The 26,367-nt window shown below is 39.3% G+C and overlaps 1 protein-coding gene across 5 annotated transcripts in view; it reads right to left on the minus strand.

The window, feature by feature from the left end:
- Positions 1–18,550, minus strand: part of LOC309331385 (solute carrier family 9 member C1-like) — a 58,746-nt gene extending 40,196 nt beyond the window's left edge. For 4 of the 5 annotated variants that reach the window (XM_081843594.1, XM_081843591.1, XM_081843593.1 and 1 more), the window contains exons 1-9: positions 18,159–18,550; positions 14,265–14,365; positions 11,366–11,491; positions 10,667–10,832; positions 7,725–7,841; positions 5,544–5,705; positions 5,326–5,425; positions 3,883–4,026; positions 865–1,042 (exon numbers count right to left, since the gene is read on the minus strand). In XM_081843594.1, the coding sequence (XP_081699720.1) occupies positions 865–1,042; positions 3,883–4,026; positions 5,326–5,425; positions 5,544–5,705; positions 7,725–7,841; positions 10,667–10,832; positions 11,366–11,491; positions 14,265–14,365; positions 18,159–18,375 (1,311 nt within the window). In that variant the 5' untranslated portion in view covers positions 18,376–18,550. The remainder of the gene's footprint in view (positions 1–864; positions 1,043–3,882; positions 4,027–5,325; positions 5,426–5,543; positions 5,706–7,724; positions 7,842–10,666; positions 10,833–11,365; positions 11,492–14,264; positions 14,366–18,158) is intronic. The other variant, XM_081843592.1, reaches the window with a different exon arrangement.
- Between the last annotated feature and the right edge of the window lie 7,817 nt (positions 18,551–26,367).

Below are 26,367 nucleotides of genomic sequence, written 5' to 3' on the forward strand. Positions count from 1 at the left end.
TAACCATTTCTACAGGCACACTAACTGTGCTAAGGGGACTTTCCTAACAAGAAAATACTGTACTGAGTTCTGAGTTCTAGAAAGTTGGATTTTGCAACAGGCCACAAACTGCAAGGAAAGAATATTACGCAATCTTTTAGCATGAGTGGGGAATCTCAGGCCCAGGGGTTGAATGTGCCCTCTTCACTCTCAATAGCTTTTGCCAACCCCTGCAATTTCCCCAAAGACAAGAAACTCACCTACAAAATCTGTGGTTTCCCACATGCCCCTGGGTGGCCACTATGGCAACAGGATGCTGGACCAGATGAGTCATTGGCCTGATCCAGCAGGCCTTCCTTATGTTCAAATGCCTGGCTAAAATGTGTCCTTGAACTGTGAAAATCCCTTTTGCTCATCTAGATGGAGGACAGAGGTGCATGTGGGTGCATAAACATCTGACTTGTGTGTGTCTGGCATGTAGGTAAGAATACAAAGGGAAGAGTGATATCTATTGCTCAGCACACTCATCTCTGCCCCTACCTACCATAGACATGCAAACCCCAGAAGATTGTACCCTGGGCTGAAAAATGTTCCCGACTGCTGTCTTAAAGACAGATTAGCAATTATATGCATTAGATTTTAATCTCTTTTCAATGCAAACAATTGCATATTTATTTCTTTGGATATACAGAATTATACTTTCAGTAATATGTTGTGCATACCTTTAACGTGAAAATTAATGGCATACCTACGTTCCCAATATCTATATGAGTACATAAACTGAAAATATGGCGTCAGAAATAAACACATCTTTCTATATAAATTTTCAAGCAGGCTTCTAGTACAAATTGATAATGCTTTCCAAAAATAATGATCTTACTTTACCATGGTTTTAATTTGAAACTCATTTGGAGTTTTGCTTTCTGTTTGGCTAATTCCAAGAGCCATGTTCAAAGTGAAGGTGCCCCTCATTCCGCTCCAAATCAAAACAGCTCCCCAACGCCAATTAAATCCATAGCCAAGACGACTCAAAAAAGGGCTCAACACAAAAACAACCAAACCCCTGAATAAAATAAAAATAAATGCAAAAATGCATTTAAATCTTAAAACACTATGTTAACAAACTAAGCAAACATTTAAGAAAGCATACCCTGGTTAAATAACAGATCATGAGTTTAGCCAAGGGGGGGGGGGTCAGGGGTTTTTTCCCTGGCTAATGGTAGCATGGCTTAAACTACCAGAACTACCTGAGGAATCACTGCTTCAAATTGTATGCCATGAGGAGCTGATTCCATCTGTTTTTTCACTACACACTCTTAAGAAGATGAGGGAGTCCAGCATTCTATATATACATATTTTTCTAAAAATTGCTTTGCAACTAACTGGAAGTACTCTCTCTTGTTGTCTAACATCATCCTGAATTATTTGGGGTAGAGCACAAGTAATCTCTGATATAAGAGAACACATTCCCATTAACCTACGGTTAAGCTATAGTTGGGTCTGTACATAATTCCCAACTGTTAGGCCTCTGACATCACAATGACCTGTGATTGGCAGGTGGGTTGTCCTACCAAACTTCATCCATGAGATGGCGTAATACAAACATCCAGCCTAAGCCAAAAATATTGCCCATCCCTAAACTAAGTCAATCTGTTCAGTGGGACAACTTCCACTCATCTAACAGAACTTCCCCCTTCTCTCCCTCTGCCTCCAAATATGGTCTGGGGTGCATGGAGGGAGAAGGGGGGGGGAGTGAAATTCCACTGTGTTAGCAGAAGCCGTTCTGCTTGCTCAATGAGTTAGGTGGGTGCACCCCTATTGTTTCCTTTCGATATAATATGAAATTTGACAACGCTAGAAACAAAAAACCTTCGGTATGTTCAGAAAGTTGCTTCATTAGTTTAAATAGTAAATAGTAAAAGAGATTTTCCAGCTTAAATCTGACCTATTTAACACGTTCCACATTATTCTAAGCCTATTTTAAACCTATTAAAATAAAAATAACACAAATTCTGGGTGTTACATTTCAAGGTGTGTGGGGATTCATCTCTTTAACTTCACAACAGGGATAATAGGGAACCAATAATTAAGTCATAAGAGCATGGCTAAAACTTTCAACAATCACCTTCTGGAACAAAAAGTGTTGAGCCTAACTATTAACATATACTTAGGCAATCAGCAATATAGTGGGACAAGTGTGTATCCCTCTTCTAACTTACAAAAGTATGCAAAGAGAACATCAGATGTCTGCTCCTGCTGCAGCTGGGCTGTCCCTTCCCCTAGCACAGGGCCATCTAACACTAATTCCCCTAAGAGAAGGAATCCAGGAGATAGGGAAGCACACAGACAGAAAATGAAATGCTCCTGTTCCTACTTCATTTGAAATGTGTGGTTTGTTTTAAATGTGCAATGTAACCATTGCATTTTATAAATGTTATGAACTGCTTTGAATACTCTAGTCAAAAAGTAAGAGACAAACCTACTAAAAACCAAAATGCATAAATAAATATGAAGTCTTCCTTTGTACTGATTGGGTAACTGTAATAATTTCAGGAAACTGCAGATTTTAAATCTTGTTTTCAGCTTGGAAATACGTCAATTTGCACAGAAGCTATGAATTACCATGGCAATAAAGTCAAAGCACAGAATTGTTTTTCACAAAGGGAATAAATTTAGTATTCAGAAATCAGGTTCCAGCCTCCACTACATATAATTCATATAAAATTGTCTACTTCAAAATTATTTTGCATTAAGAAACTCTTTGCCAATGTTTAGTTCCCAATATTTTCACTTCAACAGTATTCAGCAACGCACATTACTTGTTTCATTAATGTCCTAATCATTAGGGCCCTGAAATAGTGTATAGGGGCTATCACCCTCTAACCTCCAAGCATTACTCATAAGGCTAGCTGTTTGACAAATGCCACAATTTTCAAAAAGTTATTAAAACAGCCAAACTTTATATTCCTCAGGAAGCAAGGAAGCAAAGGCTCTTGGGCCACCTTAAGATAATTTTCATTCATATAATGCTTGTCCTCTAAAATCTCTGGGAGGCAGATGGGCAAGTGGTTAAGCAGGTGTCACTCAGTGCAAAGTCTTATATATACAATATACACAAAATCTAGACAGACATGTAAGTATTACTTACTAGTGGCTGTCCTCTAATGCTTAATGCCTAAAGGTTAGTAGCTGCCAAAGTTAGTATCTGGAGGCAACAGCAGCAATAGCAGGGAAGGTGTGCCTCTCTGTTTCTTGTTCATCTTCTCCTTCACTATTGCTTGGAATGCCACTACAGTAGCATCCTTTAAGCCAGGGCATATGAACGTCAATCACACCAGGAATGTTCAAAGCACCAGGAAAAGAGGGTGTATATTCCAATGTATATTCCAACCTTCCTCCAAAGGGGCTCAAGGTGGCAAGGATGAGAATCCCTCCTTGCTGCTACAATCACAGAAGTAGAAGCAACCAGGTGGTCTGGTAGAATGAGCTCTTCACAAAGCAGATTGCAATCCAAACTGTTAAAGAAGCATGATGATGGCCTGGTTTGGAATAAGTTTCGAATAAAAGTGTGTTTTCAAAACTATGCCAAATTCATACTGCAAATTGGGTAATAGTTTCAGAGGCACCAATACTAGAAGTTCTGGTAAGTATAAGGACCTATTTATGTTCTTCATGGCTCCCATGCAATTACTTGTGAGAGCATGTGTGCCTTGAACTTAAGAATTTTGGAAAATAATATATAATCTACCATCCTATACATGCATAAAAAGTAAGTCCTAGTGAATTCAGTGTAGCTTACTCCCAATTAAATGCATTTGGATTGCAGTCTGAAGAATATTAACAGTGAGCTTTGTGAATTGGCAGAAAACATCAATACAATAAGGAAAATTAAACAATTCTTACCTTGTAAGATTTAATGAAAGGTAGACTGTTATAATATAAAAAATAGCACGAGAATTAAAAAATGGAAATGCCTTCTGAGCCAACACAATTCCCGTTATAAGGAATATCATAATGTGAGCCAAAAAGGTCAACATTGACCAGAACCTGTTTTAAAAAAACATGTGTTAAACCATGCTAAGGGGGGCTGACTATTAGCAAAGCTATAATTCTTTGCGGTATATAAAGTACAAAAGCATTCTCCCCTCACCCCAACCTCAAAATCAGTTTCTTACAAAACTTTCAAAGCATTTAACACAGTGAATATTTGGTCAAACACAATTTTTTAGATTATATTTTGGATTAGAATTCCACAAAACAAGCTGAAACTAGAGATAGGCAAAACCACACACACACACACACAGAGAGAGAGAGAGAGAGAGAGAGAGAGAGAGAGAGTGTTTTTCCTAGCAGGTAACATGAGATTTGTAGTTTGCTCTACCTCTCAAACTCAGTTGAGAGCCAGAGGAAATGCAATCCAATACTCAACAGGAAATGGCCAATGAACATGGGATTTGTATTTTTTCTATCTACCATTTGAACTCAGAAGGGAAAGGAAACTACAGATTCTTTGCCTGTATATTTATTTATATTAATGAGTAGTTCGGTAGCTAAAATATAAGGTATTAGACTTGATATAAACATGTACAGGTTCCTTTTGCAATAAAATTGGTTACAATTTGATCTAAGTGTTTACCAGTTGGGGCTGTTGAGTCTGGCCATATATCACTGTGAAAGAACATAGACTTTCAGAAGGGTAAAACTACAAGTCTTAATCACAATGTAACTCAAAGGCTCTTAATACAGAATACACAATGTGCATTTATAATATTATTCTATATTATTGTAGTTATAACATTTTAAAATCAAATGTTCACATTGCAAAAGACAAAAAAGACCTTCCTAATGGTACAGTTCAAATCCAATTTTATGTCCCCCAGGGTTGCATTTCCTTCTTTAAACTACTAAATGCTGACGACAGATCTCGTTTCATGTCTAGTTGTGTCTTCAAATCATTGAAAGATCTGACAGGAAATGTTACTTCTGTGTTAATAAACCAGTCAGTTGTTACTCAACCAACCACCATGCTTTATTTATACTACATTTAAAAAAATATTATTCAAAGCCAAAAAAATTTTATTAATCAATTACCTCTTGTAGCTATTTCAAGTCTACCAGTGCTTAAATACCATTTGTCACTGAGAATCTGGTTAACAATAGAAATTTTATGCACTGAATACTTAAAGTGCTTCTACAAGGCACTTTTAAATCTTCTAAAAGGACTTCAATCCTATTAGTTCACATTCCTTACACAATATGTAAATGGGATACATTTAGCTACCACAGAAATTTTCAAAATGATTCAAACTGAAATTTAAAGATAAACACTTACTTATGAGCACTTACTTATAAAGAAATATATCCAATCCTGGACTAAAGCTTACAGTATCTAAAAGAAGGCCCAAAATACAAATAGCAATAACTCCAGACATTCCAAGCCATTCAGCTAAGGATAGAAAAAATAGGGAATTGTTATTTTAAAAAAACCACTATTATTTTGTTTTATTAATGATTAAGCACAACTGTTTCAAATGCATTACATTTGACAAAGACGTTTAACTTACCGATGAAGAAAATAATGTATGCCATTGAGAAGCTTAGAATTATTTCAACTACTCCATCATTGAAAACATGTTGCAACCAATAACTAACTAATCTTGAAGTAAAAAATCCCAAAGCAGTGCTTGCAAAAAATTTTAAAATCAACTTTATAAAAATTTCTTTAACTGTAACAGGTAAAAAGAAAATAGTTATTTACAATCTGCTTTCCAATAGTTAATTTAAAGATAATTATAACTAATGATGCTAACTGATTGTACCCTGAACTCTCTTCTTCCTTGGAACCCAGAAGAACAGGTTGCTTACATGCAACTCTTGGTGTTGTTTTTTCAACAGTCATCTATGCAGTCATACATATTAGGTCTATGGACGCACAGAATCTATTCAGGAAACTTTTATAATTATACACTTATTTTTCATATATATCTATATATAAATAATTATGATTTTATATTTTAGACAAGAAAAAAAGAGCAAAATGCAATAGTAGTAGTAAATTTTTAAAAACCCAACCATAACCCCATACAATAGATCTGAGAGACAGAATATTCCAGCTGAAAATGTTAACAGCTTTCAAATGAATTGTCTGCCCTGTTCATAGATCCTGTGCAAGTCCAGCCTTGGGAATTTACTTGAAAAGGAAAAGCCAGTGTTTGGACCAGTTTCAGGAATTCCAAGTCTTTGGATATTGCGTTGGTGGACCTCTGTTATGCTCTGGCTGATATGTATGTGTAAAACTAATAAAATCGTACTAATTTGTGATGAAAGTATACTTTTACTTGACTTCTAATGACTGACTTTGAGCTTTTGTGTCAGTTTCTCGATCAACGCTAGGTACTACACTTTATAGTTATAGTTACTGTACTCCATTGTAGTTCCTTCTAAATATATTCTCTGCTTAGATGTTTTAAGCAGTGCTGCCATCAGAAGGCATCCAATCAAGGACTTACTGCATGACCACATTCTTTAGCACTGCCAAGTCTGGGGTCTATAATAAATTTTGTTCAGTGAGAGCCAGTGTGGTGTAGTGGTTAAGAGCGGTGTAGTGGTTAAGAGCGGTAGTCTCGTAATCCTGGGGAACCAGGTTCGCGTCTCTGCTCCTCCACATGCAGCTGCTTGGAGCCAGTCACACTTCTCTGAAGTCTCTCAGCCCCACTCACCTCACAGAGTGTTTGTTGTGGGGGAGGAAGGGAAAGGAGAATGTTAGCCGCTTTGAGACTCCTGAAGGGGAGTGAAAGGCGGGATATCAAATCCAAACTCTTCTTCTTCTTCTTCTTCAGTGATCTTATTTTTTTCCAGGAAGATACCTTCCCCCAAATCAACAATTTAGGGTAAAACCACCATATATGGTGGTAAGTGCCAAGGTCCTTACAGCCCGTCCAGCAAGAAGCCGATGCACTGGTGCACATGTGTAACTTTAATGGAGGAGGCTTACTCAGTGAGAAGTAGAAGCTGGAACTATCACTTCTGCAGATAAGCCTTTTACTCAGCTTGTCCTAACAAGCATCATCTTCTCTGTAATCATTACCTCCCTGCCTGATATCAACTTTACAATGATAGAGTCAATCCCCACTGCTAGACTGACAGCAATAGTCTCATATTTGGGACATCTTCTGTCCCTCTAAAATGCCTTAAATAAAATCTTATCCTTCTTTTAGGTCTTTCCTGAGCAGGGTGTTAACTTCAAAATGTAAGCCAGCTTTTAAACAATAGCAACACCTCCATATTTAGTAAAACTTGAGACAACAAACTGACTCCCAAAGTACTTATTTTTCAACAAAATACCCTACAACCCAGCTTGATGTATTTCTTCCCCCTAGTAATACTGTCTTGTGCCATATCCTTCAAGCATTTGTGTTGCTCTATCTGATGTTATCTATCCACATCCTGGGAAGCTCTGGTGGATCCAAGGCTTCCCCCAATCTGCACAACACCTACCCCTTTCTTCGCCTTGCCATCCACCACCTGAGGAACTGCTATGACAGCAGAGCTACCAGAGTGAGGACGGGACTGATACAGCAGACATCCCTTTTTGTGGGGTGGATCCGCTAGTGACGTGACTGTGCCTCTCATGTTTCTTTTTCAGCTTGTATGCCCAAGATCTCAACAGTTAAAAATAAGGCTCGTGGCGTAATATGGATTGTATTTTTATGAGGGGAAAAAAATACAGGACATAATATACTTACTCAATTCTTGGTGAGTTTGTTTTGCAAGATCCCTATATAACTCAAAAATTATTACTGTTGTAGCATCATTAAACAAAGACTCGCCTTTTATTAAGTTGACAACTATTTTTGAAAGCCCTGAAAAAAGGGGGGAAGATAACAAAACGAACAATTAAGTTGACAACTATTTTTGAAAGCCCTGAAAAAAGGGGGGAAGATAACAAAATGAACAAGTTCTTTTTTATTTTTGCTTCTTAAGTGGAAAGATACTATAACAAGACCCATAAGAAATGGGGGAATCAAAATCACATGATTAAGATATGCTTGTTTTTAGTGCATATATTCTTCTCAAACAATGAAGGAAAAGTGCTCTGATTCTCTCCATACAATTCCCATTAGCACTTCACCGTTAAGTCTGCATATACACATACAGCCATTCTAAAGCTCCCACGGTTCCCATCATCCTTCCATTCAAAAACCTTACAGAGATGGTGGCTATGAAGTAGAACCGGATAATAAAGGTGGAATGCAAAGATTTAAGCCATTTACAATAGCACTTTGATTCAGCAGCTTCACAAAAATAGATTCCTGAGGCAAATAATATGCAGTAGTGCTCATCAGCTGTTCAAGAGAAAGAAGCTTGATTTTGTTTCCTCCCGTGTTTCCTGTTTCTCCAAGAGTGAATATATTTAAATCATGACAGTTTATATCAGCCACGAAAAAAAGACTGATTCGAATCAACTTTACTTCTTAAATTTCTTAAACAGTGCAAATCTGACAGCTTAATTATTTTAAATTACAGTCAAATAGTGTATTATTTACACTGTTGTTTTACTTATAACTAGGCCTTGCATCTCTTTGTTTCACAATATAAACTTTGCATACTTTTTTAATCGAAAGAATGGCCTCAACATACTCCCATATAAAATCATTTTGTGAGAATTATGAAAATAAAAGAACTTGCAAACTAGATGATTTTGTCTTCTCTTCTTTCCAATATTGCTCCATTCTGCTTCACTTTATGCTAAAAATTATATTTCAAGTGAAACAAAATACCGTGGTACCGGTTCCCGAAGTTAATTCGTTCCAGGAGTCCATTTGACTCTCAAAACCATTCGAAAACCAAGGTGCAGCTTCTGATTGGCTGCAGGAGCCTCCTGCGCTCAAGTTGAAGCTATGTCGGATGTTCGGCTTTTGAAAAACATTCACAAACCAGAACACTTACTTCCGGGTTTGCGGCATTTGGGAGTCGATTTGTTCGGCAACTAAGCCATTCAAGAACCAAGGTATTACTGTACCTTAAAAATATGAGCAGGCTCTGTCTGCCTTCAGATTATCCTACAAACCTAAGTTTGGAACACTGGTAATGATCAGGTATAAGCCTTTCACTTGTGCAATCCGTCTTATTATTCCTGTGTAAGGAGAGCTGTGCCAAACCAAACTAAAGGTCCATTTAGTCCAACATCCTACTCTCACAGTGGCCAAAGAGATGCCTATGGGAAGCATGCAAATCCATGCATGGCGCTATGCCAGGCTTCCTCAACCTCGGACCTCAGATGTTTTTGGCCTACAACTCCCATGATCCCTAGCTAGCAGGACCAGTGGTCAGGGATGATGGGAACTGTAGTCTCAAAACATCTGGAGAGCCAAGGTTGAGGAAGCCTGCACTATGCTATACAACGAATCCCATCCCAGCAACAGTTATTTGGAGGTAGTATGCTTCCAACAGTGGAGAAGACTCCAATCAATTTACAACCAATCACTGATTCAGGACTGTGCAAAACAATTGTCCAAATGGGAATGGAAGCTTCTCAAGTCTTCCCTGCACACAAAGGTAAGGAGCAAGGAAGAGAAGGGAGAGCACAAATCACTCACATGCCTGCTTGACAAACCATAGTTTGCTGTTATGTTCAAATCAAACCTGACTCCATTAGGGGATAATTTCTTATATGAATCCCCTAAGATGCTTGAAACTGTATCCTCAGTCAAAATTTAATGTATATTTAACGTTATAGTGACACAATTGACAACTCAACATTAATTCCATAAATACAAAGCTACATAGCTGGTTGTTCATCCTCTTCAAGTACTGGTTTTTGTACAGATCATATGGAAGGGGAAATATCATTCTATTTTTCTTTTTTGCCAGCTTTCAAGCATTTGCCACTTCAACCCCTCTCCTTTTAACCAAAATGTTGAAACATCATTGCAAAACATACATTAGCTCACCACCATTCCACTTAACAGTCAATCCCACTTCTTTCTCTGAGATAGCATTCTACAGCTAATTGTTCTATTTTCAAATTGTCGCATTTTATTTCCTCAAATAAAACTTTATTTCTGCAAATACTCTGGTGTCATCTTTGTTGCTCCCCTGCTGAATACTTTACGAGGGAGAAACAGTTTTTCAGATGTGAGCAAGCCTGAGCAAGCACAGTTAACAATGTACTGCCACATAAATGTATACACATTTGAAAGAGTTCACTCAGGACAGCCAAAATGACTTCTAACTCTGGCCTCAATAATTCTACCTTATTTTTCGCTTTATAAAAACGTACTAGACCACAAGACGCACCTAGTTTTTGGAGGAGGAAAACAAGAAAAAAAAAATCTGAATCTCAGAAGCCAGAACAGCAAGAGGGATCACTGCGCAGTGAAAGCAGCAATCCCTCTTGCTGTTCTGGCTTCTGGGATAGCTGCGCAGCCTGCATCCGCTCCATAAGACGCACACACATTTCCCCTTACTTTTTAGAAGGAAAAAAGTGAGTCTTATAGAGCAAAAAATATGGTAATTTTATTTAACGTGTCCCTAAACTGTCCATATCACTTCGCATTTGTTTGTTACAGACTACAGTTAATTATCAATTAAGTAAGCTCTGTGAAGCTATATTGTAAACAGTACACTCCACATTCAAGTATTATAATGAATTCAGCTTATCGAAAAAATCAGTGTAAATACCTACCAATGTTTCTTACAGAAGCCACAGAAAGGATAGGGTCTGTTGTGCTAAGAATTATTCCAAATAGCATGCTATCATCCCAGGACCAATTATACTTATTAATTTTATAAGTTAACCATCCAAGGAAAGCACAGTTCATCAAAAATCCAGGAACTGCAAGAATTAACACCTGCAATGACAATATATGTGTGTGTGTATCAATCATTTGCACAATAAAATTACATTAAACTCAGGTGGATAAGGCTGGAAATTTAATGACACAGTGCTATATATGACATGACAGTCAATCAGCTCATATGAATGAAAATGTAAAAAAAGGTACTTGTAGGGTGATAGCCAACTAAGTTTTACTTGGAGCATTCTTGTCCAATTGTTGGTGCCTTTCATTTTCTCACTGCAAATTACGCACACACATACATCCAACATACATTTAATGCCCAAGACTTCCCCCAAAGAATCCTGAGAATTATAGTTTCCCCAGAGCTACAGTTCCCAGTATCCTTAGCAAACTACAGTTCCCAGGATTGCTTGGGGGAAGTCAAATGCTTTAAATATGAATTGGATGTGTTTTAAACAAAACTATTTTCCTGGAAAATATTACTTTGGGGTTTGCTTGGACACATTTGTGTGTAATATGCAACTATATCCTTAATTTGAAGTTTAAAGTAAATTTCTAAACAGAAAATTGTATATATGTCTGACCTGCCAAAATGATTTTCGAAATATATAAAAATCCATCTCAAATGCAGCTGTAAATATTATAACTGGTGTAAACAAATGAAGGAAAAGTACAGGATCTATATCTGCAATGCTCTTCACAATAGGAATCTGGCAACACAAAATGAGCACAAGGAATTATTAATTGTGAATACTTTTATATTATTTTACATATTTCTTCCCAGCCCAAGCATATGATCAGAGGGAGTGGAGAAAGAGTACCTAGATTTCTTCTGTACAAGGAGAACAGCAAAGGAGGAGGCAGTGGCCTAGAAAGCAGGGTACGGGCCGCCCCGGGTGTCATCGCTGAGGAGGGTGACAAAAAACAACTTCTGCCCCCACCGCACGCCCCTACCTACGCCACTGCAGGAGCACTCTCCCTCCAGTGATTTCCAGAAACCAGAAGCATGGCTGCCTCCAACTTTGCAGGCAGAGCACAGCCCTTATGGCTAGTAGCCTTTGACAGCCCTCTCCTCCATGAATTTGCCTAGGCTGCCTCCTCCTCTCCGTCTTCCTTGCCTGCTCGCTTTGGCACAGTAAGTCTCTGCGGAGGAAAGCCACTTCTCTCTGCAGGAACTGGGAGAGTCCCAGCACAGGCAGCCGGGCAGAGAGCGAGGCTACCCCTGGAGGCCAAGAGGGGATCTTCCTGCCAGGTTTCAGCCGCCTGGAAGGTTTCCAAGGCTTGATTGGGTTGAAATGGGCTGAGGCTGCTTGGAACAGGTACAGTGGTACCTCAGGTTAAGAACTTACCGTATTTTTCGCTCTAAAAGACGCACCAGACCACAAGATGCACCTAGTTTTTGGAGGAGGAAAACAAGGGGGGGGGGGAATCTGAATCTCAGAAGCCAGAACAGCAAGAGGGATCACTGCGCAGTGAAAGCAGCAATCCCTCTTGCTGTTCTGGCTTCTGGGATAGCAATCCCTCTTGCTGTTCTGGCTTCTGGGATAGCTGCACAGCCTGCATTTGCTCCATAAGACGCACACACAATTTCCCCTTACTTTTTAGGAGAGAAAAAGTGAGTCTTATAGAGCAAAAAATACGGTAATTCATTCTGGAGGTCCGTTCTTAACCTGAAACTGTTCTTAACCTGAGGCACCACTTTAGCTAATGGGGTCCCCTGATGCCGTCGCACTGCCATCACGTGATTTCTGTTCTTATTCTGAAGCAAAGTTCTTAACCCGAGGTACTATTTCTGGGTTAGCAGAGTCTGTAACCTGAAGCGTCTGTAACCCAAGGTACCACTGTACAGTGGTGCCTCGCAAGACGAAAAGAATCCGTTCCGCGAGTCTCTTCGTCTAGTGGTTTTTTCGTCTTGTGAAGCAAGCCCATTGACGGCTTAGCGGATTAGCACTATTAGCGGTTTATCGGCTTATCGGCTTATCGGATAAGCGGCTTAGAAAAAGGGGGGGGGGAGAGGAAAAAAACCCGCAGGAACTCGCAAGACATTTTCGTCTTGCAAAGCAAGCCCATAGGAAATTCGTTTTGCGAAGCACCTCCAAAACGGAAAACTCGCTAGACGAAAGAGGCATGTCTTGCGAGGCATTCGTCTTGCGGGGCACCACTGTATTGTCGAGGGTGGTGTGGGAGTGAGTTAATACTTTTTGCTAGGTCTGGGTTGCTCTGGGTTTTATGACTGCATGGTGGAAGCTGCCTTTGGAGGCTTGCTGCCCTAAAAAGCAACTTTTGAATCTCTGCAATAAGCCAGAAACCCACCATCCGGCCCCATTTCTTCCCCTCTCCATAAGCGGGCTGCATTCTTCTTTCCACCATCAGCATACGTTCAGCCACAGTCTAGCTGCTGGCTCCTATGGTAGGGAGCAAGAGCAATGGGGGGTGGGCTCGGGGAGTTGAGGGAGAAGAGTTTTGAGAACCACACTTAGGTGTAGCTAGGTGAGGCACGGGGCAATGGACGTCACACTGCGGGGTCTGCAGCATGCCTGAGCCACTCATCTCTCCTGAGGGGGAGGCGGTGGGCGGACTGCCTGCAAGCTCCACACTGCTTTTTTGAGCAGCACGGGACTTGCGTTTGCCCACCACCTCAGCTGCCCTACAGCTGAGGAGGCGGCTGCGGAGAGGCTCCATGCAGCACACCTTGCCTTGGCTTGCTCCGCCCCATGGGTGGCTCGCTCTGTCCCCGGCTGCAGGGCATGCGCACTGCCCTGGGCACCTGAGCGGCTAGCCTTGCCACTGGGAGGAGGACCTCCTAAATTGTAGAGTCGGATCCAGTGTTAGATGGGAAGCTGGGTGTCTGAAACTTTACCCTTGTGCAGTAGCTTTTAGTGCCCTCTGGTAAAACAATCTACAAGTTAATTTTTACAGAAACAATGATGTTTGAAACATTTTTAAATTGATGAGTCCTTGGCTCAAGTTGGAATTGGGCTTAGCATACCATGCTTTTTCCTTAAAATATATGCAAGAAGCCTGTTTCTTCCAAGCTCATTTCCAAATTTCAGATCTCTCCCCAAACCCTCTCCCCTGAAAACCCATATATTTTGCTCTGCCACTTCTTTCAGTAGCAAAGGGTTTTCAATCTGGGTATTTCCCAAGCTGAATGTCTTTGAAGTGGCAGAACCCACTGGCTCATCTTCAAGAAAGCAACTTGAAGAGGGGTCCACAAATCCACCTTGCCTAGAGACACCTCAAAATGGTAAACTGGCAACAGCAGCTACTGTTATCCTCTGTAGGCTAGTAATGTGGAGACAATTTGCATAAAGACCTGGTGTCAGAGACATGCAGGGAGAGAAGATGGAATTGAATTTCCTCTCTCCTTCTGCCTCCTCCTCAACCTACTGTGTCTGCAACAGCACTTCATTTACAAAATATCAGTAAAATCTATTTCCTTATTAGTTATTGAAATGGGGGAAATTAATAGTTCTCCATTACCTGAGCTGAAAAATGGGGTATTGTTCCAATGCCAGTTCCTACTAAACATACAATTACCAGAATAGGAATTTTTACTTCTTTGATAATTGTTCGTAACAGGGCTGAGGGAAAAAATATATTACAAATGTAATCAATACTACTGTTACATAATTTCAAGAATGTCAGTAAATAACTATAGTTTTATTAATTCAATGTTTCTTTATAAAAATGTTTATCAACATTTCTATAAATAAAATGAAAACTATCAGCTGAACACAAAAAATACAAAAGAATAAAATAGTATTAAACACAACACTGAACAATCATAAAAAATACTGACTTATCTTAAATGTTTAAACTACTGAACATGCCTGTTGACATAAAGTCTTCATCAAAATCCTATCACTAAAATTACAAGTAAATTAGAGATTTATAAAATCTAAATCTTAGTGTCTCTGTTGTGTTTTATAAATTTGCTAGTTGTTTTGAGGACACTTGTTGAAAAATATGATATAAATTGACAGAATACACACACACACACACACACACACACACAGTAGTATTAAAATAAAGATATATTTGATAAAAAAAATTATCTAATCTCATCTAGTAATTAAAGGTTTTGGAGGTAAAAACAGTTTTGGGTCTCTTAGAGTTCAGAAAGTGCTTTGGGACAAATATTGCCTGCCCGTGCACTTGTTTCTATGCTCCCGCCCCCAGTGTCTGAAAACCAATGGATTTATCAATAAATACAATATTACAAAGACAATATGTCTGGAGGGCTTTTGTCTTCTGTAAAAGCTGTCCTGAACTTTATCAAACTCTAGAAAGAGGAGAATATTTCACAACAGCATTAAAGTAATTGCATAACAGATTTATACTAGAGATGAGAGCTGGATACCTTGTCATTTTTTTTTAAAAGTATATTGCTTCTTAAAGAAATATAGAAATTTTGGGGGAAGTAATATGCCTGTAGTTATTTTATTTTTATAATTCTGTACAATTATAATATTTAGAGCATGATCTGTCTAGGAAAAGCATTTTTATCCCATTGATTTCAGTGGGGAGTAAACACTTCTTAAATTATCTATTGAAATTAATGGGACTTTAATTTGGCTGAATCATGACCATATTTATATTCTAATGTAATTCTGTATAATTATATAAACATATTTGTTATGGACTACCATTAAGGCAATAAGCCATTGTTTGATGTATAAGGATACATATATAAATTGCACATAAAATATTATTAAGAGACATTTTTGTTAATTATATTGCACAAAGGGATGTGTCATAATGCCATAATATTTATTGGATTGCTTTCTCCTTTGTGACTGAATTCTACTATAAAGATTAAAATAATGAATAAATCATAATTTGAGTCACTTCTATAGAGGGAAAGAGAATTTCTCCATTTATTGCAATGCAACAAACTCATTTTTAAAGGAATAGTATTTAGATGTAACTATTTTCACCATTAAAATACAGTTTAAGAAATAGTGTATTAGATGCTAAAAGATCCCATCCATTCACCCATTCTAAACTGCTAAAAAAAAGAGTATATGCAAATAATAGTTTAGCTCTCATATAAATGCAAAGTTCTAATTCAATAATGAGACTCTTATTACATCCTGAGTCATGAGTAGCATTTAAGGGCTTTCTATGCAGCTGCAGATATTTCAACTGAGTTATGATGATGATGCTTTCAAACACAGAGCACAATATTCTCTGTAATATGGCAAGAAAGTTTAAAAGCAGTTTGTCTTCTTCAGATGGTTTGGCATTCAAATTCTCAGTAACTGGGTAGATTACCTGATGTGATATGGCAAAAGTATATAAAAATGTGTGACTATTAAGGAAATTGTGTTTAATCCAGTTCATATGAATAACTTTTCATTCCTTCATTCATATTTCTGAGTATAAATGGCATTATTGTTTATGTTTAATATTTTTAAAGTGAATAGTTATAATAGGTTGATGGCCTGGGGCACTTAATTATTTTAATTACTAGCTAACTGCCATCTTTTAATTTTTTAGTACACTGCTATTATTTTTATTATATAAATTTATAAACCACTTTACTGTCTGAAATAATTGAAGCAATGTACACTATAAAAATAAGACTCAAAACTATGCGGAAAACCTCTAAAAAATAATGAAACAATATCTAACGATATACAATTAGCATTCCATAAATGATTGGGTCACACCGCAAGGAAGCCCTTCTTCAATCAAACTGTGATATTCCTAAATCTTTAGCGGTTTCTAAACCTATTTCCAAAAAATACATGACAACTGTAATAAAGTGTTCATAATGGGAGGTGGGTATGTGAAAAAGAAGCTAGTCTCTCTCATTCCTTTTTAACATATCTAGTTCCAATAAGTTGAGGTTAATTTTCTTATATTATAAATCCAGAATCATTTAGAGAAATTTATGGTTGGCTATCTAACTCACATCAGAGATGTAACTGCTCTCACTACCGGATAAAGCAACAAGCATCACCTCTGTATTTGCTTCTTGGAACCATCCAGCCAGGTAGCCAGAGGTGGTCTCTCTCATAACCTCTGTTTTGCAAGGCCACCCAAGACTGCTCAAGCAGGTAATATGTAACTAGCTAAATTATATGTACTTTAGTGGTTTTATTTGCAAATCTGATTGCTGCCTCCCACTTTTCTCAATTTCCCCAAATAAATTTGTTTATGCTTTGACATTTGACTTCATTGGTTTTAAAAATGCAATTCTAGGGAAATCTTTGCTAAGTGTTAAGACTGCATGGATGTCCAGGTACCTTTTGTGTCCTAAGGATATTTCACAAGTATTGTGTCTTCAGGGCTTTGGAGGAGTAGATACATCTCTGTAGTTTTTAATATTTCTAGAGACGAGTTTAAGAGAAGCTGTCCTTGTCAGTAAGGCTTATAAATCCCCCAAATAATCAAAGTGTAGAGCAGAAAAAAGGGAACCTGTGACTCCCTGGTGTTGTTTGATTCCCATTCCAATCAGCCCCAGCCAGTATAATTCATGTTCAGGGAATGAAGAGAGCGGTAGTCTAACAATAACTGGAAGGCAAGATATGTGGCCTAGTGGTTTCTTCAGGTTAGGATCAGCATGTAGTAGCAGCATATCCAAAGGAACCAACTACTAAGGTCCAAGGGGTATTCAATAAAATATTGGAGGGCTGCCCCCAAAAAGTTGATGGGCAATGCCGTTCAAATGGTGTGCATGCACTGTGTCATGTGATCGATTATGCAGGACAGGACTTAGCTCCCCCCAATATTTAATTCAAGTTGGTACCAATTTATGGCATGGGGGCCTTACACAAAAAGCAGAGCGAGAGGTTCCACTATGGAAAGTCACCTGCAACTGGGTATTTTCTGTAAAATATTTACTCCACTTTTCATTTTAGTTATCCCACAAGGTAGCTTGTGGTACTAACATAGGAAGAGACCTTCTGCTTCAGGTCAGTGACCCACCTGGTCCAGTCAACTAGAATTAGATCCCAATAAGCTCACAAGCAAGACCTTCGGCTCTACACTTGTGTTTCCTTGCAGGTGTTATTCAGAGGGCCTCCGACTGCATTAAAGCAGCAGGAAAAGAAAATGAACCTTGCGGGGGTTGTGCATTGCTGAACACCATGCCTCTCTTATTTAGGCGTCCAATTAAGCATCCATGATAGTCAACATGCAAACCTTTAGCAATTCTAGCTAGCATTTACTAAATGTTATCGGTGTGCTTGGCACTCCACAATACCAAGTTGTCTTATGTTATGCGGTTGTTGTTGGGGTTTTTTTTGGGGGGGGGGTGGAGTCTGCGTTTTCACAAGCTTATCGTACGGACCCACTCATAAGAGTGGCTAACGTGGCTGCTTCTTGCACTAGCGCGAGCTAATGCAACTCAGCAGCCACTAGCCCTACCTCCCAAGAGGAAGCTCATAAAAACCACGAGCACAATCATCGGCCGCTTCTTCGCGATGAGGTGGTAGCTGTCGTAATACAAATCGGCGTCGTCGTCATGGTTATGGCGCGTCCAAATGTAGGTCCGGCGGCCGGTGCCCGGGGCGGGCAAGCTGAGGTTTAAGTCGCCCCTCGCCTTCCACGAGGCCTCGGCCTCCGCGAAGTACGAGAAGGCCATGGGCTTCTAGGAGGGAGCCGGAGCCAGGGAGAGAGGCCGCTGGGGAGCCGCCCACAAGATCCCTTTCGCGTGCGAAAAGTTTGCGTGTTCGCGAGCGGCCTCGGCGCCTTCAAAAGTTGCGGGCTGAGCGGTCTCTTCCCCGCCCTGAAAGCGGCGAGCTCCGGCAGGCAAACGGCCGTTTGTCCGTTGGAGTTCAAACTCACCTCACGCCGGGCCTCCCCCGCCAGCACGTGCCTATGTCGTCAGGAGAACTCGGTGGGCGAGGGCGCTGGTGGAGGTTGAAGGCAGGCGGCGACTTCGCCATCATCATCATTGGCATCCCCTCAGACGACTTCCCTGGGCGCGGGGACCAGGGAGAGCACCAATATATTACACAGCATCCTGCCACTAATCCTACTGAGCCTCATTCCCCTCTAAGGCTGTGGCTGTGGAGTGTCAGAGAGAGAGCAAAATGGCACCCACAGCCAAGAAATGTCTTCAGCCAGCCCTAATCCTGTTGCTGCCTTTCTGGTGTAGGAGATTTGAGTCTATGCTACCATAGGCTTCCCCAAGCCTCTAGTGCGTGTAATTCAAAGTGCTTGCATGGGAAACGCAATTCAGGAAATAGCAATGTAATGTTGCATTGTTTACATTTTTAAACATTTTTAAACATTTTAAACATTTTTTAAAATTAGATTTGTATCATACCCTTCCTCCCAAAGGAACACCAATGTGTCAGCCAACATGCTCATTCCTCACTGGGTTGTTTGGCATTGGTAGGGATCTATTTACCCCCTGTTAATTTACAAACTTATGTATTTATGCATACACACCTGGGGGTCCCCCATGTATGTAGAATCAGTACCTTTTTTTACATGATCTTTTTTGCTTCCAGACTGATAGACACTTGATCACCTAGTTGATAATTAGTGGATAGAGGTAGGACCTACAACAAAATGCTGCAGTGCAGTGCATCTTCTCCTAGTAGGAGCACTCTTGTTCCAGATTCCTGGTAGCCTGCCATGCTCTTCTCTAGTTTTCAGAGATCCAAGTACAGAGGCTAGCTGTGCTCAGACAGTTATTCAGTAAGGGAAATACACTTTCCATGTGCATTGGTAAATACTTACCTGTCTGGCTAGCTTGCGGGTGCAGGAGAAACATTGATCCTTGCCATAACATGAGAGAAATAGGTTCCAGTGCAGTTAAGTTTATCCTTAAGCACAAAGCATTAAAATATCATTTTACATGTTCCAGAACTAGTCTGTCAAAGAAACTGCTTTCAGGAATAGTCCCTTAGCACTACTTAAGCCCTGAATGACATGTGACATGTAGCTTGCCCTTGTTTTTCAATATTTTATAAATTATGCAATTTCTAATCCTGAATTAAATGGTGCCTCAACAGTCACAGTTAATTTTTTCCCCAATTGAATTTTGTCCTAAATATCCCTACTTTGTCCAGAAAAACATAATAATTATTGACATAATTTATACCCCACACCTTCATCATAGAGTTATGTTCCCAGGGTCTTATAGAATACTGGGGGGGGGGGATACAATTAAATAATAATAATGCAGACAGACAAAAGCAGTAAATTAAAACAAGCTAAAACAGCAACAATAAATTAGAATAGATGGTAAACTAAAACTATTCTAAGTTAAATAATGTTTTAGCTGTTCTTAAAAGCCTGGGAAAACAAATGCTTTTGCCTGATAGTAATGAGGTCTCTAGGCAGGCAGAAAAGTTTGTCTAGTCAACACCTGCCATACTTCTCATGGTGGGAGCACCCAGCAAGAGGCCTCAGTGGACAGGTGGACTGATATGAGAGGTGAACCCAAAAATGCCTGTGTTCTGAGCTGTATAAAGCTTTTAAAAATTAAAATCTTTATTAAAATTAAAAACTTTCTAAATTAAGTTCAGAAGCTCATAGACAGCCAGCAGAGTTGTTTTAATACAGGCAAGTTGTGATCTCTTTGCCTATCCTTGTTAGCAAATGAATCTCAGCATTCTGGACATACTGCATGTAGAGCACATTGCAGTAAACCTACTTGGAGGTTCCTAGAACATGGGTAATTTCTGATAGATCATCCAGGCTGGGCTTCAGTCAGCATATCACCCTCCTCAACTGATAGGTCTGTTGTACCTAACACTGTACAATTACTTTTTCTGCCTCACCTGACCCAGCTGGAAAAGAGAGCTACGTATCCTCTGATGACCTCATTCAGCAGCTTCGTATAAATTATGAAGCATACAGGGGCACTTTACCCACTCATGCCAAGGGAGAAGCAAAGTCGGAGCAATCAGGATGCAAACATCAGCACTTAGCTTGTGCATATTATTGGTTTATTAAGTCAAACTTCTTGGCTTACTCAGGAAGATGGGGCAGTGTGCTCCTCTCAGTATGCAATGTAGTTTTTCAGGAGTTAATATTTCTTAAGTTTGGAAGTGATAAAGAAGCTTGTTGATGAAGTCATCAGGCTCTTGTGTGCTGCCCAGAGAACAGAGCTGAAGTGTGGGTGGCTTGCTGGGCAGGTGAGTTGAACCCACACATCAGCCTTACCAAATGTACACATCCCCCCCCATCCAGGGCCAAATTTAGATGAAGAGAGGCCCTAGGCTACTCCACTTGTGAGGCCCCTCCCCATCCCCCACCCTCACAACTAGAAGAAAATGGAAGAGTGTTATAAACAAAATTGACTGAACCCAAGGATGATGACGGGTATTTAAAACCCAAGGATGATGACGGGTATTTAAAATTCTACAATTCACAATTTCTCCTCTAAAGGACATAATATATTGTTAAATACATGGTGATTTTTAAAAAATGCATAAAATTAACACTGAAAAACTTTTGCAACAACTGAACTTCGTAAACCTTTTGTGGGGTTGTGGCCTGGGCAGGCCTGGAACTAGAAGGAGGGCAAGTGGGCACTCTATCAAATGACAGCGCATGAGTTACATGGAGCAGGGCCTTTTCGCTGGTGGTGCCCATTGTATGCCTCACTCTTCCCAGACCTGCTCTCTTTTGGCCTGCATTTTGGAGCTTTATAATTTAGGAAGACTTTGGAAGAACTGGTTGATAAGTCTTATCAGTTGCTGACATATGAACAGATTTTATTTGCTGCTATTCTGTGCTTCTGGTGCACCAGGGTTTACACCAGCGTAATAGAGTTGGACAGGATGCCGGAAGGGATACAATTTATGAGCTTTCTCCATTATCTGAACAGCAGGGGGTGTTCAGTCAACAGTGCAAAGGCTGAGCTGAATCATTCCCTGCTGGTTACCTGCTTTCAAAACAACATCAAACCTCTGGTTACGTAGAACATACTCAATAGATACACGAGACGTAACCGGCTGTACTTTTTGCATAAATAAAGTATACTATTCATGTATCATATTGTAAATTTCAATGAAAGTAACTCATAAAGTTCAATGAAAAAAGCAGAAGACCCAGTGGATCAGTTCATTCTCTAATCAGTTCATGCATAAGGTCCATGTATTAGTGTCTATTCCACCTGTGTCCATAAAGTCCAAACAATCCACATGAAAGGTTGTTACAATTCCACAGAATCCTTTCACAGACTCTAAGACAAAGATTTCCGGAATATTAGCCTTGTTTCGCCATCCTGGGCTTCTTCAGTAGTACAAGTTCTAGGTAATGCAAATAAATACAAAATCGTGATCTCACACATTTTTACAGAAAGAATAATATAAAAACCATAAACAACTGTACATACCATATGTGATATAACATGACAGTGGATCTTATGGCAGTGGATCTTGTGGTGATAAGCAGCAACTGTTACAAAGTAGAGTTATATGGACAAACACACTATTGATTTGAGTTACAGGAGTTGGCAATCCACAGATACAAAATTTATTTCTTAAAGTGACCCATATGGCATGACAAACTTAGTCTATGCACTCTGGTGTCATCGGGACATAAAAGATCAGCTAAACCTTCATCTATATAGTTTAAAGAGAAGACTTCATTTAGAATGACCTGTAATTTATTTTTCACTGATACTTATTTTTCACTAAGTATAGGCAAGTAGAAATTTGAATTGCTTAATTGTTTCTCTGCTAATGTAGTCAATCTTATTCATTAGTACAATGGCTCCCCCTTTATCTGCTGGTTTTATAATTATTATTTTTATCAGTAGTAAGTTCGTTCAGGATTAGAGAATATTGCTTACTCAAATTGTACTGCCTGCAACTCCCTATCTTCTTCTCTCTAATGTTTAGGTCACGGTGTACTAAATGTTGAATTTCTAGATCAAGGAAAGGTAAATTATGTGGACTTGATGTTCCTTCAAAGGTCAAGTGTCGATTTACACTATTAATCCAGCAGTTAAACGGTTCATGGGCCATGGGCTTCAAATGTGCTCCCAGTGTGGCCAATATCTTTATAAGAAATTTTGATTTAAAACACATAAAAAAGTTTATGGCCATGCTGCAGTGTAGTGTTTATGCGACTGTGAATAAAAGGTGGCTGGGCTCATTGTCTCGGGGTTTGGGGGGGAAGAGGTGACAAAACTCATTTCCAATAAGTGCCCCCCTTTATTTCCATAACAAGTCCTTGAGTCTGTACTGTGAATGGTGACACCAGGGACCTAGAAGGTGCAGGGCTTGTCAGTCCAACCCCTGCACAGTCTCATCAGGGCTGACCTTAAGGCAATGGAGCAATTGGGCCAAATTGGGCTCCACGGGCTGCTCCTAAGGGGGCCCCTGCACCAGGGCAATCTAGATGGATTTTATTTATATCTATAAGATTTTGCAGACTTTGGCTGTGAACTGGGGCCCTACAAAAAAAAAATCAAGTTGCGCCCCACTGCTTCAAATTGGACTCCACTGGCTTGCCCTAATAGTTGCTGGGCCTGAGTTGCCCTGACCTTGCATGAAGTCTTGATTTACAATTTTGGGAGAGGGGAGATTGCGGCACTGGGGAGCAGGCAGACTGGCGAGTCTCCCTAGATTTAGAGGCCCAAGTTGTCCTGCCCTCTCATGAAGTCTTGGGTTTACAATTTTGGGAGAGGGGAGACTGCCCACTGGGGAACGGGAGGGCTGGTGGGGCCCCCTAGATTTAGATGCCCTAGGCTTCAGCCTACTTAGTCTATACATAAATCCAGCACTGACCCCATCCAAACTAGCCCCTTAGTCTAGGTCTCAGTTCGGCCTTATACACTTTCATTATTTATTTGAATACTTTATTGAGAATACATTAATAGGGCTTTGATATAAATGCTATTTTGATGTGTGCATAGATAGATAGATAGATAGATAGATATTAGATAGATAATAGTGTAGTGTACCAAATAATAGTGAATGTGTTAGATAGGTATAGTTGTAGTTTAAGGTTAAGAACATAATTATTGTTGAGTAATAAGAACAAAGGGATTTCCAAAGTGACTGATAAATATAATGGGTAGTTCTATAACTTAGAAGAGAAAATAGACTTTTATTCAACATAAATTTTAATACTTAGCTCAGTTTGACACTGTTTTACAGGTGCAAAATGGGCAAATGATTCATAGATCTAAGGCTATCCACATTCTGCCCCCCTTCCCTGTGTTAGACAAGAAAATGAGAAGACAATGGCAAAGGCTTGGGAAAGATGTAGAAAATGAGCCTTCCCTTATTACCATCCATTTTCATGGTTTTCCATCAATTTTCTCTGCTTCTGGTTGATTAAAAAAACACCCACAATTGTTCCCACAAATGTGACAAAATGAAAAAAGATGAAGGCAGCCTCTGTAGCTGTTGTGGATGATATATAAAATAAATATCACATACAGAAATACATTCAGGGCATTAGAAAATTGTAAATGGTAGGTCCACAGCATGTTCACATCAGGGTGCAACTGCTATCTTCAAAATATCTAATGCCTTGACTGAAGCCCCTAAATGGGTGGATAATAATGAGTTGAAGGAAATCTCAGTAATGTGAATGAAGGGAGCTTCAAAGGACTTCAAAGAACAGGAAGAACTGGCCACATCTATGTCATGTACTTGGCCATGTAAGTGTTTGAGTCATTAACACTGCCTAGCAGTTGTAGTCTTTGGGACTTCCCATGTTTTTAGATACACTGATGGCACCAAAATAATTCTTTACTGAATCCTGCCATTTCCACCCAGTCATACTGGCTATCCATACATCTGCTTGTATCAGCCTTTAATATATAGTTTTCTATTTAAACACCATACATTGTTCAGGATACAACAAAAGGTGTAGAAAATGATTCAATGCAGGCCCAAAGTACAAGTTACAGAGAGTTGCAAATAAAAAGTGTAGAGAAACTCTTCAAATATCATTCATTTTAAACCTCTTAAACTAAACTAAATATAGAGGAAATTAATTGTTCTTTTTGTGAAGAGACATGGATGGTGCTTATTCATCTGCATTATGACACTATGTAGTGCTATGTAGTGGCTAGAGTGTTAAGCTTGAATGTTGCAAAATCTAGGTTCAAATCTAGCTTCAGCCATGAAACTCTCAGTGTAATCAGCATCGCAGGGCTGTTCTGAAGTTCATGAAGGGTGGTAGGGTATGATTATAGTAAATTATGTCCAATTATCATTCTTATTGCAATGAAAGGATCATTCACCTTCCACATTAAGTTCTGACATTTGGGATAGGGACCACCCGTCTGCAGGCCACATTTGACATAACACGGACCCCAATTCAGTTCACAAAGCTGTTTGCCTCAAACCATGCCTGCCTGTGCCATATCTGACAGCTATATTAGCACACACAAAAAATACTTTATACTTTATTCAGGGAGATTGCAGTTTATAGACCCATTCACTTCTCAGGCAAAGTTAGCCTTTAGGAAATGTATCCAGTTACACTTAGATGGTCAGAAAAAGACAGAAGTTGGGACATTCTCATTTCTTTTAATACATAGAATTCTGACGGATTACATTTGTAGATAAATGTCTAAAGCCAGTATTTTTATGGCCTTTTTAGGTAGAGAGAATAAAAAACATACCCCAAAAAAGAAGTATCTCCTGAGGTTCCTCAGAGGAAGCATGGAGATGAGAAAAAGGAAATGGGTTACTGAGGGGAACATCAGGAAGGATGTCCAAGAAAGAGAGGTTTGAGGAGGAGGCACACCACCCGCACCTCATTTTTATTAGAAGACAACATTCAACATCCATATAAGGTGTTGTTTCAGCTGAAATTCCTGAAGTTATTTTTCATAGCAAGCAACTGTAAGAAGTAAATGTATTAGAAAGACAACCCAAATTATTAATCTGCAATTTTATCAGGACAAATAGCTGATTTGAATGCTAACACAGAAAAAGGTATAAGAATTATTGTGAATTATTCTGCCTGCACAACTAAGTATGTCATTACCATGCAAGTTAAAAAAGGACAAATAATATTCTTGACAAGCAGAATTGAGAGAACAATATACATCGATTGGTGAATGGGTAGAAAATTATTTAATTGATTCTATTCTGCCAATGCAAGTTGAGACAAAAAAATAGGGCAAGTCAAAAATGAAGTGCAAAAATGCTTCACTGAGTCCTTAATAGTAAAAGAGGCTTTTCATCATCTACTCAGCTGACAAAGATGAGAATATCTTACCCAAAAATTGATAAAGAATTGCATAAATCATGCAATTTCAAGTTATGGGTTAAAAACATATTGTTCCAGTGGTTTTGGTAGGGATGAAGCAAATGAGCCCAGCTAACAACAGCAAAAGCATTTTTATTGTAATGTCCCTGGAATCCAGACTTCAGCATAATGCTCTTTTGTTCCTTCTTTTGAATGATAAAAAAGCAGGACCCCCCCCCCAAAAAAAAGTTATAACAAAAATGGTTTCATTTATGAAGGGGCAAATTGTACTTTATAAAAATCAACACACAGCTTTACTGAACCATTTATGTGTATGTTTCTGCCACAGCATTTGGTCTCAGTCTGCTTGAATCATATGCCCTGTTGCTTTATTATTTTCAAAGTCCCAATAAGACACTATTTTAACCTTGTTGATGAGGGAAAGAGCCACCAG

This window comes from Podarcis erhardii (genome assembly GCF_964252035.2).
Source record: "Podarcis erhardii genome assembly, chromosome: 1".
NCBI lineage: Eukaryota > Metazoa > Chordata > Lepidosauria > Squamata > Lacertidae > Podarcis > Podarcis erhardii.